Genomic DNA, 15035 nt, shown 5'->3' with positions numbered 1-15035 from the left:
CACACACACACACACACACACACACACACACACACACACACACACACGCACACACACGCACACACACACACACACACACACCACAGAGGGTTGATTTCAGCATAGAGAAATGTGCTGACCTGCACTAAGCAGGAGCCAAGGGCAACAAAACACTAAATACAAACGCTCCACTCTGAGCCGGGTACTTTCCCTTCGCTGCTCACACACGTTCAGACAGTATTCCTGCCTGCCTCTGTGTGTACGTCTACGTCTGTGTGAATGAAGAGAGGAACAAAACACCCAACCTTATGCTTCTTTAACTTTTCTTTTCCCGTCTCTCGCAATCTCGCTCGCATCGATGGACTCAGACCAGTTTCTTACTCATGCCTGAATAACCCCTCACCGGCTCTGGGCAAGTTGATCCCAGATGTGATTGTAACAGAGGTTTAATGAGACACTTAGCTCCCTGCATCATTGGGAAATCCCCATGTCTCCCTTCCCCCTATGATCTCCGATTTTCATCCCAACAGAGGGACCATATACAGTCTTTTTGTTCCTGTCCTCTTTGCCTTTATTATAAATATTTGGACTTTTATGGTTGACCACTGATCTTGTTGCAAACCAAAGCAAACTGAGCTGGGATAAGCAGAAAGTGAGCTGTTTCATGGTGTCTCAGTCGCACATTTAGCGTAGCAGAAGATAGTGTCTAAAGTAAATCCTTACTATAATCTTTCTCAAAACAATTTAGTAATCATATTTTGATCACGTCTTATGTTTACCTTGCATTTCTTGTTTGTTTTCCTAATTGATATTACGCAACAGCTGTTCAATCTGGAGCCAGTTCATGAAAAGCGTGTATGTTTGCAACTCAAAACACCTGGTGTGTGTTAGCGCGACACTGGCAAAGCTCTAGCCATCAAGCAGCGACTCTCTTTTTGTAATAGAGAGTAACTTGATGGACCGGATGGGCCTTTTACACATGTTGATTTAATTAATTGAGCTTCCTATCATCTCTGACGACCTGTCAGCTTACCCTATCTTGTTGTGCACATAACTCGCGATTGCTAACACATGTAGCTGGCGTGAAAGCTAGCATCAGCAGAGTTGTTGAATAATATGGAATGTTCGGCCAAAATGACCTGCTAGCGATTTAGCTAGCTAACAGCCTCAGAACAATAGTTAAATAGGTGGAATGTAAATTGAGGGTGTGGTGATTGAAAACTATGTCATCAGCCAGTCACATCAGTGCTCTCATCGTTCTGAAACAGCAGAGCCAATCACGGGGAAGCATGACAACAGAGTCTTAAAGGAACACAAAATGACCATTTGTACATCAATTACTCACCTCGTGTCACTTGAAGGAAACTTTGGTTTTCTTGAACGCATCCGCGGTGAACGAAGGATCCAAAAAGAGTGAAAGGTCTTGATGAATTAAAGTATATGAAGTCTCATTATGCTCACTAATTCCCAAACCCATTGAGTTTCGCTAAAAGATTCAAATTTAAAAACACCTCGCAGTCTCACGCCTGAGCAAGCGTGAGACGGTTTCTGTGTAAACATTTTAAATAGTCAAGTTTTAGTGAAGAAGCATGTTTTTGTGAAGTAGTGAGCATACGACTGGATAATTAGACTTGTATTATACGGCACAAGTTGTGTGAGAGTTTGTAAACCTATTTTTTTTTAAATATAGTTTTGCTGTTAAATGAAGCCCCATTTACTTCAATTTATCAAAACGTTCACCATGGAGGCATGCGAGAAAAACAAAGTTTTATTTAAGAATTCAAGGTAAAACGGGGTGAGTAGTCATTTTAATGGTGAAGCATTCCTTTAAAAAAGGGAAAGATGCTGCTTCAGGAAATCATATCGTTGTCTGGATGGTGCCGAATGGCACAACACAGCACCACCAATCTGCTGCCAGAGGCAGATGGTGTGGCTTTTTGTTTAAACAAATAATATAACGCTGATGAAACCATTTATATGACTGCATCAATCAGTCATAACACTACTCATACTACTCTCGTGACACCAACCGTTTGCAGAAGACACCATGAATCACCAATTTTGCAAAAAAGTGACAGAAGTCAGAAAAAAAGAAAAAAAAAAAAAAAAAAAGAGGCAATGACACAAGACCGATGAGCCGCCGTTTTGCTCCCTACCTTGTGCCAGCAGGTGCAGTGTGTGTGGCAGGGTTGGCAGGCGGATGGAGGCAGGCAGGTGGCGCTGGCAGCGGGCGGGGAGCAGGCAGCGGGGGCCGATGAGGCCAGTGGCAGGGACCCGGTCTGATGGTGATAGTGGTGATGTGGCTGAGAGGGACGATCCCCAACAGAGCCTGCTGCTTGAGCCTCTCCTCCTCCTCCTCCTCCTCCTCCTCCCGTGCTCACCTGCAACAACCAACATGTGCAGTAAGATGTTAAATGGCAAACACAGCCAGCGTAAGATGTGTCATCTCATTTTCTACTTATCTGAAATCTTTTTTATCGCGGGTGATAAAAAGGTATTTTGCTGTCCTGTAACCCCACTTGTTAAACTGGGGAAATGCAGCGTAGTGATAGGTGACAGGAGCATGGACTCATCACTTAAAGCTTGGGTAGGACAAACCAGCAAGAGCACATTTTAAAAAAATCCTCGAACTCTTGTGTTGCCAAGTCTTTTCCATTAAAAGTAGCATCTCTAGCTCCAAAAGTTGCTAATCTAGCAAGAAAGTCGCCAAGACGGCAACACTGACCGTCTTCCTTCAGGCCACAGACACTCCTCCAAAATGATCATAATAAATGTAAACAATGAACATGTCTATTGTTAGCACTCACAGCTGTAAAGCGAGCAGCTTGGGAGGAGTGTGAAGAGGAAGCAGGCAGGTAGGTCAGGCAGGTCAATTTATTTGAATCTATTGATTGCTGTCTGGATGTAATGAGAGTTTAAACAAATACATTTACAACCCACCCCAGCTTTCACCTTAAAAGAAACAAATTTGTTGCTGAAAATCCTATTTGTGTATGAATGGAACATCCCTGACTGCCTTTGTTTCTCCAGTGCCTCTGTCATTACACTATGTTAGGAACAATCCACCATCTCTTCCCAAAGCTCCTCAAAGTTCTCCATTTTCCACGCCCATACGCGTGGGCGTAGAAAATGTTGGATGTGCATGGACAGGCGAAAACATGCAGCATGGAACCCCCGCCAAGGGCCGTGTGTGATGGTGTTATGTCGCTTTGGCCGTGTGGACTCTTGCTTTACAGTGCTAACAGTGCAAACAAACGGCAAACTGGCGCCCGCAACGCCATCGGTCGGGGGCGGCATTATCAGCTGTTACCGCCGTATGAGAGCAGTGCAGAGCTACGGTCATGAGATAACCAGTCGGGCACGCTCACATGCACTAAAATCACACCAGACCAGCCCGGCTATGTCAACAAAGCACAGAGGAGCTCGGATAAAAACACACCCAGAGAGGGAGGCACTTCATTCTCTGCGCAGTTACACATTACTCCGCTCTATCTTTACGTAGCAAATAGTTGTTTGAGGCTATTTTAAGACTCCGAGTATCATATAGAGAACCCATAAGTATGTTTTTTTGAACTATAAAAAGGAAAATGGTTATTTTGGCCATGCAACTTGCTTTGTTCTGAGTGACACATGACTGAGGTCTGTTGTGTCAACTGGCAGCCTGTCATTGACTACGTCTCACCTGTAATTTTGGTGTGTAGTTAACATGTCAGTGTGCTGTAACGTATTTCCTCTGCCAGGGCTCAGAAAAGCCTGAAAATACCCCGTGTTTCACCTGCTACAAGCTACTTTTCCTTTCCTCTGAGCGAGTGAAAAACACTCACCTGTGGCCCCGGGGCCTGATGGATGGGCGGACATGGTGATAACTCAAGAAGCATCCCAGCAATGGTTGACAACGCCCAGTGCTCTGAATTTACGGGACTGTCGTATCCCGGAGCGGACACCTTGTCAGAGAGATGAGGATTCACGGCAGAGGAACGTCCTGCAGCATGTTCGCCATGAGGTCATCTCGCCTGCTTTATGAGCTCTTTCATGTCACCTTTTTGTTCCCACAGTGGGTAACCGCATGTTCTCAGTCAGCCGTGGAGTGGAACTTTCACTACCTGTTGTTTTTTTGTTTATGTCATTCACACCCAAGAGACTTTACGGGACCGTTTTTGGAGCCAGTACATGTGTACAGGTTTTTTAACATGTTGAGACTTTTTAATCACCTTATACAGACCGTGTCCGTAAACAAATGTGTCGGCAACTGATTGGGACAATCTATACAAGTTAAATGCATCAGATCTAAATGTTGAAAAAGTGGCACTTATTCCTAACAAATAGACTTGGCATCCAAGTATTTTCTACACTTCACTCTACTAGAATAAATACATTATTTAAATTATTCCAAGCACATTTTTTTCCCTTGAAAGTGACTGAATAGGGGTTCTTTTTTTTCAATGATTTTTCTATTACCCCTGCTCCTGATAACCGTGTGCACTTCCTGGAGGCTTTTCCCTTGGAGCGTCCCTCTCACCTGCAGGATGTCCTGGATCTGGCCGAGCTGCTGCCTCAGCACCTGCTTCTGGTGGAAGCTGAAGGCCGGGTGGTGAGAGGCCATGGTGAAAAGCAACAGGAACTGCTCCTCGGTCCTCCCGTCGTTCAACGCCAAGCCGTAGTTATTGATCACCGTGTCTATGTGAGTCAGGGTCCGGTACAGGACCCCCGCCGCCTCCCGGTTATCCGCGCCGAGCAGGGCGAGGGACACCAGTAGCTTGCTGCGCACCACCTCGTCCGTGATGTTGGTGAGACCCGACAGGTCGGCGGGGTTGTTGGCTTTGATCTCCGCATCCCGGAGGGAATGGTAGTCCTTGCGGGCCAAGTCCTCCAGGCAGGAGCCGAGGAAGCGGAGCTCGATGGGGACGCAGAGGTCCAGGAGGCCGCACAGGAACTCGGCTCTCTGGGCGGAGGTGAGGGAGGAGAACCAGCGGTACACCCCCTCCCTCTGGACGCTGCTCCGGCTCTCCACCATCCTCACACATCCACTCCCAATGGAACTCGAGCTGAGGGTTTTGAAAAATGCGTGCAATTGAAACGGCAGACTTTCAACGGAGAGTAAACTTCACAACAAAGGGAGCGCGCGTGTATGCCTGCGTGCGCGCGCGCGTAATTGCGCTGGAGCGCTACTCTCGAGTTGGCCAAGTCGAGAGCTAACTTGTCAACTTTCACCAACTAGCGACTGACGCCGTGTTCCGTTTCCGCGGCGGTCACAGCGCTGAAGTGAGAGATGCTACAGGTATTTCCTTTGTTGGAGAACCAGCGGCGACGGAGCGGCAGGCCTTTTCCGAACCATAATCTCCCCAAATATGAATCCAAAGTGGTCTGGCTTTGTGTTCAGCCCGCAGCCCCAGCAGCCAGGAGTCCCTCTCCGCCGGTCGGACCGCTGCCCCCCGCCCTACTCCCCCGACGGTACTTTTTGCAGGATGGCAGAGCGGATCAAAACACACCGCCCCATTCAAGGAGACGCTCACGGAGAGACTTTGTGACCGGAGCCGCCCCGCTCTGCTGTCCCACACGGCACAACAATCCCTTCCTGTAAACGTTGCTCCTCCGTCCTCATGGTTTTCCTCAAATGTGCGCGAGGAGCAGTCGGCTGAACCGCTAACAAGTTTATGCTAGGTTTAAGTTTAAAAACAGAACTAGTGTGGCATGAAACTGCTGCTGCTGCCGTTGAAAAATAATATTAAAACATTTCCGAGACATTACGTTAACAACCGCTGCTGTGGAGAAAACTAAAAAACTCAAAACGACTGTTCGGGGGTCCGTGAATGAATTTAGTGCAACATGTTGTTCTGCGCTCCCTGCATTCTGTCATGGTCTCGAAATCCAGGAAAAAAACAGCTGTGTATAACATTAACATTAGCAGCGAGACCAGCCCACCTTACCGAAATGTCTTCTCTGATTGGCTGCGAGACCAGTCTGCACGTGAGGCCTCTCTCGTGATTGGCTCAGAGGGATATCCGCTGCCTTGCTATAGCACATCTTTTTCTCATGCGCTCATACATATCTCAGCTTTATTACTGGAGCTTTAAAGTACCAGACAGGCCTACACGTTAAACTGATGCTATGTAATCTATTTAGTATGAAAGCTATGGTATACACCCAACCACTTTCAGTTATTACTTTTAGGTTTGTTACTTTTTGAGTTTTAGAGGGAAATATGAAAAGTCTTATTAGAAAGTACCAGGACGTTTACCACTGACTCTTAAAATTACAAACATATAAATACACAAAATTTAAGAACTAGTATTATTACCAGAGTTGTCGTTAATAAGTAGCTGAGTATCAAAGGGTATAACATAATTCTGTTGAAATATAGTTTTGCCAAGAGGATGGAAGTCCGGCTGGTAAGTCACAAAAGCCCCTGTAATGATTCAAATACTCTATGTCTTGGGTGGCAGCAGCAATGATTCATACCAGTTAAATAGTATCTTTATAGTTCACTCCTCTGTGCGAATCAAGGGACCCTGGGTGCTGTTGTGTAATTCACATCGAGGACCAGAAGATGGCAGCAGATGTCCGTGTTGAAACCTGATGCAGCAGGACACTTGCTGATGGGTGTGGTGTTGCATCCATCGGGACACCTGACCATGCTTCGTCACAGATGATGGAAACATCCCCCTCAAAAGATGTTTAAATGTTGAATAAACGCAGAAGTACTTGTTCCATCCACGTCTTACCCCTCGTTTCCCCTCATCCGCCCTTCTCTAGTTTCTCCTGTCCCCCCATCCTCACTCTTATTGAGAACATTGGTCTCGAGAGGTAAACCCCGCCCCCCCTCCCGACACAGACCACGCCCCTCCACTGACGGAGGAAAATTCAGTTAAGGTTGCTATAGTAACCGAACCCCTCCCTCTTAACCAGCCCCGTGCCACTCCCTCTCTGCATCAGGGATGCTGCCTGATACACACACACACACACACACACACAAACTAACTGTAAAGACACAACACAGCAACACGAAGAAAGATTTTAAAAAACACAAGAGCCAAGAGTCACTTTCTTTCAAACACTTTTCATTATTTTCTCCACATAACTCAAAAACAAAACAGAGTAATTCCCAGAAACATAAAGAAATAAAGAAAGAAAGAGAGAGAAAGAAAGAAGAGAGTCAAACTATAGAGAGAGAGCTTGGCATGCTGTAGCATGCTGCGGACTAACAGGGTGATGCAGGGCATCGTCACCAGTCTGATGGCATACAGCAGAGCTTCTTGAACCTTTTTTCAGTCTGGGACCAAAAAAAATGAAACAAAAATACATTGTTCTGCCTCTCGCGGTGCAGGCACGTTAGACTGTACTCTTGTAATAATATGGGAGGGAGGGGGGAGGGGGGGACCAACACCAGAAATGAGCCAAGTTTGGGTTCCAGTCCGTATAGTTTCAAGGAACGCTGCGTCGGACAGGAAAAACAGCAGCGAACCTCTCTGCCCCGCTGGAAGTTGTTACCGATGGCAACGTGCTCGGCCATCCAGTCAGCATCACGTGGAGGGAGGAGGAGGATGATGCGCGCACATGTTCACACAGTCCGATGAGCGATCATGTGCGCGCATGCTAACAGACACAGGCTGGTTGGTATGAGAGACACACACACACACACACACACACACACACACACACACACACACACAAACCCGGTGTCTTCATTTGGCTATAAAAACAAATTGTGACTGGTGTTTATGTCTGTCTGTCTGTCTGTCTGTCTGTCTGTCTGTCATTGAGGGTCTGGGGTCGTTGGAGGAGAAGCTGATAAACGGAGGCGGTAAATCCTGACTTTGATCCTGGCCACTGCTCGCTACCACGCCACAACCTATACCTGCATCATTTCACCAAAATCCTTCCAAACACTTAATTCCTGCCAAGCCACTCGGAGCATCACTCACACACTCTGCGATCGGTTTCATTTAACTCAGCAAAGACCAATCGCAGCCCGTAAGAAGATTTCTTTTTGACTCTGCTGTTTTGTCTCAGCATCATGGGTACCAAATAGCCTCCTATCCAGACACTGCTCCAATCAAAACGCAGCACGTCACATGTGCTTCTTAAAGCTTTTTTCTTCTTCTTCTTCTTCTTCTTCTTCTTCTTCTCCTTGCTTTCAGATTCAACTCACGACTAAGATATGACAGTACAAATGCATGCATTTTTGTACTTTTATCAATTTGCACTACAAAAGCAAGGCAGGTGGCGACAAGCATTTTTTTAGTTTTCAGACATCTTGCAAGTATAGTATAAAAGATGTTGCCGCTGTCTTCAGGTAATGTGTTTGACAGAAGCAGTGGGGAGACACTGATTTATCAGTATGACATTTGAAGCCATATTTCTGGTGTTACACATACAGGCTGGGCTCCGGTGGATGCAGTACTTCCTCCGAATACCTCTGCCACTGGTACAGTAGGGTCAGCGCTCTGCCGAGGACAGGGCCTATCTTGAACCACCACCACCACTGACTCAGAGGGAGCTCCGTCCTCTGACTGGTGCGTGTGGAGGTGGGAAGAGAGTGGGAGGGGAAGGGACGTCAGTTAATGCAAAGAGCTAGATGTGGATGAGCGGCGAGCAGCTCTCGTGAAGTTCACGAGAAGCGCAAAAGGCCACGGAGCTACTTGGGGAGACCACGCACGCTGCAATTCAAACACACATTGTATGGGGGAAAAAACGCTCACATTCTGCTCAAATAAACCCATTTCAAGCACGTGCACATCATACACGTGATGGAGAATGAGAGGAGATAGATATCAGAGCGCGGGGACGGATGATCGAGACGGATGTGGTGAAAGCAATGACTAGCCAGCTCACATACACGCACACGCACACACACACACACACACACACGCACACACACACACACTTTGAACCATCAGTAACAACATCCGGGCCAGGCGGAGGAACCAAAGAGGCAGGAGTTATATAAAGAGGGCTGGAGGGTTACAAAATAAAGAATATATTCATCAACATATCGTACATGAGAGAAAACAAAATGTTAATAAATAAATTGTAAGTTACAAATCTGTTGAAAACTATGATTTGAAGATGAAAAGTCTGTCTCGTCAGTCCTGTCTGCACAGTGGAAGCAGACATCTCGCTGTAATGCAGCTCTCAAGGCCCGGGGATCAGACCGGTTCAGCCCACTTGAGTCTTTATGCGGAGCTGTTGGAGCTCATGTAAGTCCACTTTCTGGACTATATCGCCTCCTTACAGTCCAGGACTGGTTTACCCCCTCTTTTGTCCACTTCGCTATGCACTCCAGCATCTCTTTTTCCCGACGGCAGGACCAAACTTAGCTGAGGTTAGCCACGGGTTAGCTACCTTTAGCCCAAATATCGGTGGAGCCCTCAGCCTGTAGCAGTCCTCCTGCTGGGGAACACGAAAGGGGGGGGGGGGGGGGGGGGGGGGGGGTCTGCAGGTTTTCGTCGTAATACTCACATGAAATTTATAGTTCTTGTAGCATAGATAGGCTGACTCTGAAAGCGGTGCTGTCTTTAAATAAAAAAGTGGATAAACAAAATAGCCACTCCAATGTTGAGCAGAATCACCATGACAACCAGGATGGAGCTGTAGGCCTGCGTAGGAGAGAGGAAAGGGGAGAGTGTCAATAATCAGGACGTACACACACACACACACTCACAAGGCTGTTTTCATACAGACAGTATATCCAACCTTCTAATACACACAACTGATCACATTTATAGACATCCATTTACCAAATCAACACATTTCTTATTACCACAGTTGGACATTAATATGATAATAAACATGCTATGCAGTATTAGGGGATTCATTGGAAAGAAAGTAAAAGAAAACGCAAACGTCTAAACCTACTCGTGGTTAAATATAAGGTGGTAAGTTTCTGTGTGTTAACACAATTTAAAGGACCAAACCAATTGTTTCTTTTTAAACATAAAGGTAGAGGATTGTCCTCCATTGTGTTAATGTGTTCATATGAAGTTATCGGTGATTGAAGGGTTCTTGTTGTTGTGTTGAAATAATTTCACACTTTTAATATCACATTTATTGGACCTTGCATAACTGCAGGCACGTCAATAATCCCACGGCTGTCAGGGGGATTCTGGAAACTGTCGCTTCCGCTATAGGAGCCTTTTTTACTGGTTCTGAAAATCATACAGCCCTGGGGTCTATATATATATATATAGAGAGAGATACACACACACACACACACACGCACACACACACACACACACACACACACACACACACACACAATGCTCTAGCAAGGGTTTCACCTGACAGCAGCAATGTTGTCCTTTATTGAATACATGTTGATACTTTACTTTAGTGCTGCTGTGTGGTGCTAAAACTAATGAATCCGGAGTATGAGTTGTCAGCCACAGGGTGGTTGATGGTCTCTTCAGAGTTTGTTTTCTTTCTTTTCTCTATCCAGCCTATATTCCTTTAGAAATAGCATGCAAGTACGAAAACAACTTGCATCTATTCAGCACATTTCAAAACAATGTTGCTCGAGCTGTTTGAAAGATTAAGGGAAAAGCTTGGCAATGTTTCAAATGGAAAAATCCCATTGTTTTTTTGTCGATGGAGCCAGTGTGATGCTAACTTCTGGGGGGTTGTCCTACAAAAATATGTTATCCCTGCAGCACTCTATAGAATAAATGGGGGGGGCAGATCCTTACTAGATATGTCAACCCAATTCCTCAGACAATCTAATAAGATATCCCACTGTACTTCTCTCTCTTGTTATTTGGTTTGTTTTGTGTTGGTGGTTTCTGGAAACATGAATACAAATGGTCACATCTAACACAAATGTCACAAAAAAAAAGCAAGAAATTGTTACGCTGTTTAATATTTGTGTCTTTTGCAGCGCGTGGAGATAAGACCCGGCAGCGACGGTGATACGTGTTACGAAGCGCAACGATGAAGGAGCAATTTTGCTTCTTAAGATAAATAATACAATCCCGCGTTGGTCCCGCGGGGAGGCCCATCTTCTCTGACAGAGTCAGGTCAGAGGGCGAGCTCGGCTGCAGAACGCCTGGAGCTGGCGGGAAGTCAGTGTCTTGCTCAGTGACACTTAAGCAGATGCTGGCTGACAACCTGGGTCGTGTGGGTGAAGGCCAGCCTTTCTGACCACCTGTCCACTCTGGGTAAATATGTGAAAGTGAATCTAGTATATTCACTGACGTTATTATCAATGCAGCAGATTTTCTTTTTTTTTTTTTACCCCACGCAGAATCCCTCACAAATAGTCTCCTTTGTTGGGAAATGTAACATTTTACAAGTATTTACATGAAGCGTATTTTGGTCTTTTGGTCTCAAAGGATTCACCTACAGGACTATGGAGTTGATTGAGTCTAATCATTTCATGGCAGACTCTGTGAAGAGGACCCGCTCTCATTCTAAGCTAATGAAAACACAACAAATTTGAGTTTCAGGTGATGACACTGAAATCAATGAAAACATAGTTGAGTAATAGTATATTCCATTACTGCCAATAGATCCTCCGAAATGCTACACACAGTACCTTTAAGTCGGCCCTCAATGTGAGGAAAAAACAATGAGACTTAAGTAAGACGGCATGTCCATTTTCACAGATTGCATGAAACAAAGGGCCCCCTGGCACAGACATGCAAAAGGACCTATCACCTCTTGTTCAGCGTCTTTTTGTTGTTGTTGTTGTTGTTGTATCTCTTTGTGCTCATTTTGTGTCTCTTTGTAATTGTTTTGGTCTTTTTGGAGCTATATTTTGTATGTGGCTGTTTTGGCTTTTTTTGAAGTTGTTTGGAGTCTCTTTGTGGTTGTTTTGTCACTTTTTGTAGTCAATGGATGTCTCTTTGTGGTTTTTGCAGTTGCCTTGGCCTCTTTGTGTGTCTTTTTGTGTCTTTTTGTGGTTGTTTTATGTTTCTTTAAGGTCATTTTGAATCTCTTTGTAGTTGTTTTTGTGTCACTTTGTAATTGTTTTGGTCTTTCTGTAGCTGTTTTTTGTCTGTGGCTCTTTTGCCCTTATTACAGTCGTTTTGCATCTCTCTATAGGTGCTTTGCCTCTTTTTGTAGTCCTTTTGTGTCTCCTTTTTAGTTGCTTTATGTCTCTCCGTGGTTGTTTTGCCCCTTTTTGTAGTTTTGTTTGAGTCTCTCTGTAGTTGTGTTGTGTTTTCATAGTCAATGCATGTCTCTTTGTGGTCTCTTTGCAGATGTTTTGCATATCTTTGTAGAGTCTTTGGTCTCTTTGTGTGTCTCTTTGTGGTCATTTAATGTTTCTTTATGGACATTTTGAATCCCTTACTGGTTGGTATACGCGTCTCTTCAAGTAACATTTGGGCCCCTGGGCCTGTGCCTGGTAGGCCTGTTCAATAATCCATCCACACATGTGTGAACTCTTTTTTAATCATTTTAAAGGAAATGTATGGAGATGTAGCTGTTTACATTGATTCATTTTAGGAAAATCTCCTACTATCTTTGATAATTGTTGTAATTGATGTTATTGTATTACATCAATCTATTTCTAAATCAATCTATTTTCATCTTTAAGACTGGTACAGCACTCTGAAATCAGCATTTCTACCATTATTTCTTCAATCCTGAAGTAAAAATGCAGACTTGCTGTCAAAACTGCTGAACTCGCAACCAATTTTTTTTAAACAACTACTATTTACTTACAGAGCCGGTTTATTCTTAATCCTCCAAGGGGGAAATCATTAAAATGCACAGAGCACAGAGCAGTACTCTTCAGAGAAAACAAAGATCAGGTTAAGTATAATCACAGAACAAACAGTGTAAGCCCCCATTTGTTGTTCTTTTCCCTTTGCTGGAAACTACTATGAACCACTTTGCTGTCGTTAATAGAGAGATGCAATTTAATCTCCCCACCAGCTCCCTTGACCCAACCAAACACCTTTTATAACAGAATGCTTATTATCCTGAGGATGAAGTGCTGGCAAAAAACAAATCATTTACCTGCTTACTGGCGTCCCCTGGAACTGAGAACTGCCACTGTGAAGCATCGCTTAAAGAAAAGTAACTTATATCCTTCAGGCCATTTTCAAACAATTATTCTGAAAATTCATTGGAAAGCTATATTAACTATGGTGCTTCACATTTTTATATGAATAACTTCATAAGGTTGCTCGCAGTGACTCACCAAACTATTCTTCTTCTTCTAATCTTTTGTTTTATTGCCTACAGATTTACTGTTTTGTTCAGTTGTACTCTCATCTCTCAGCAGCGGCAGCTGTTTTCACAAATTACTCAACTCGACTCGCTCTTTTTTGTTTTTTTCATTAGTAAAACAGTAACTGGTACTTTTTTTGGTTCTACCTTGGTTGAAGTTCCAAGCGAGCTGAGCCCATAAGGTGGAGTTAAAACACTGCAGACCACTGATTTGTCAGAGACAATTGTCACTGTGACGATCACCTGAGAATCCTTTCTGCAGCGAGGGGGGTACTATCATCATAGGAAAACAAAGTAGAGAAATGGACCTGGGACCAAAAGTGAGTCGAGGCAAAGCGAACCATGCAGTGAAAATAAGGCATTAATGACCAATCTTCTGCTAATATTGACTTGTGGGATGCCCCAAGGCTCCATTTTAGGACCACATTTTCATTGCCAAGCAGACCATATGCAAATATTCGACAATTCTGCAGGTTTAGGCAGTGCAGGTCTGGGGAACGAGACGCAAATCCCGGTCTCCTGCATGAAAATGACACGCTACACCACCACCCGCTCTTTCATGTCACAAACTTTCCAACAACTGATCAAAGACAGAAGTTTTCATAATTGGAACACAGGCTCTGAGACAGAACTTGTGCAGTTACTTAAAAATTATTGACACTAAACATCAAGCCCCAAGCCAGTAACCTTGGTCTGCTTTTTGATCCTCATCTGAATTTTGACGCTTGCGCATATTAATATCACCAGCACTGCCTTTCATCGTCTTAGGAAATACCGCAAAAGTACAGCCACATCTTTCAGACGCAGATGCCAAAAGACCTATCCCTGCTTTTATCACTAGCAGGCTTGACTACAGTACTGTAATGCCTCCTTTTGTGGCCCACCTAAGACAGCTTTACATAAACTGCAGACCAGCCGAAATGCAGCAGCGTGTCTGCTGACCAGAGTCAGCAGGCGAGGACATATTATGTATACATACACCTGTTTTAAAGTCGATTCTTCTTTAGACATTTTAAGATTCTGCCTGTGGTTTTTATATCCCTCACTGGAGCAGCGACTGATAACATGTCAAACACGCTTTAAAGACGTCTCCCTGCTAAATCTGCTCCTTCATTATAGGCTCAGGCCTTTCGCTTGCTCCATGATCTTCCACTAAGACCGATAGAGAAGCAGGTTTTAATGTCTATCTGGAGTTAACGATGGCATCACAATCTGTTGACGTTTTTCAGCAAAGAATCCTTAAGATATTATTTTTTAGTTTACAGTTACTGGTGTGTCCACGAACCTGTTCCTTCGTCTTTAATGTAATTCTATTTTGTTACTTTCAAGATCTCTTGATCGTCATGATAGTTTTTGTTATTGTGGGCCATGAAGGGCTTGGTCGTCTGGGGACACGTCTGACTGAGGTGTTGTTCCTGTAACTATGAGCCTTTGGGATGCACGCAGGTTCATTTCTGTGTTCCATGATGACGACTGGTTCATGTCATCGAGTGGACACAGAGGTGCAGTGCTATTTCAGTACCGAGGCTTCATACTGGATAAGGTAAAAGAAAGTACGCTTTTCTTTTTTGTTTCTATGTAATGCACTTTTGTATTGCAATCTTGCGCAAAAAGCACCATATCAATAAAGTTTGATTGATTGATTGATTGGTAAAAGGAGGTCCTTTGTGTGTACGTGTGTATGTGTGTGTGTGTGTGTGTGTGTGTGTGAGCAGCCCCAGTGTTAGCATGGTGTTTGCAGTGTATATATCAGACTGTGATAGTATCTTTGTGTGCTGTGAACCTGTCTTACACAAATTTCACTTGCTTCTCTGCGGCTGCAAACAAACACACACACAGACACACACACACACACACACACACACACACACACACACACACACACA

The 15035-nt window shown here is 44.4% G+C and overlaps 2 protein-coding genes across 4 annotated transcripts in view; both read right to left on the bottom strand.

The window, feature by feature from the left end:
- zcchc14 (zinc finger, CCHC domain containing 14) overlaps positions 1–5837 on the bottom strand; it is a 30203-nt gene extending 24366 nt beyond the window's left edge. For all 3 annotated transcript variants that reach the window (XR_004213784.1, XM_031875701.1, XM_031875702.1), the window contains exons 1-2: positions 4499–5837; positions 2136–2360 (exon numbers count right to left, since the gene is read on the bottom strand). Coding sequence is in view for 2 of the 3 variants with exons in the window: in XM_031875701.1 (XP_031731561.1) it covers positions 2136–2360; positions 4499–4993 (720 nt within the window). In the remaining variant the exon portion in view is untranslated. The remainder of the gene's footprint in view (positions 1–2135; positions 2361–4498) is intronic.
- A 3553-nt stretch (positions 5838–9390) lies between these two features.
- Positions 9391–15035, bottom strand: part of jph3b (junctophilin 3b) — a 38874-nt gene continuing 33229 nt past the window's right edge. Inside the window, exon 6 of the mRNA XM_031875697.1 lies at positions 9391–9575. Coding sequence (XP_031731557.1) covers positions 9495–9575 — 81 coding nt within the window. The 3' untranslated portion in view covers positions 9391–9494. The remainder of the gene's footprint in view (positions 9576–15035) is intronic.

Source organism: Anarrhichthys ocellatus, unplaced genomic scaffold (genome assembly GCF_004355925.1).
Source record: "Anarrhichthys ocellatus isolate YVR2014 unplaced genomic scaffold, GSC_Weel_1.0 scaffold93, whole genome shotgun sequence".
NCBI lineage: Eukaryota > Metazoa > Chordata > Actinopteri > Perciformes > Anarhichadidae > Anarrhichthys > Anarrhichthys ocellatus.
Note: the sequence above shows the minus strand (reverse complement) of the source record. Positions and strands in the feature narration are given on the sequence as shown.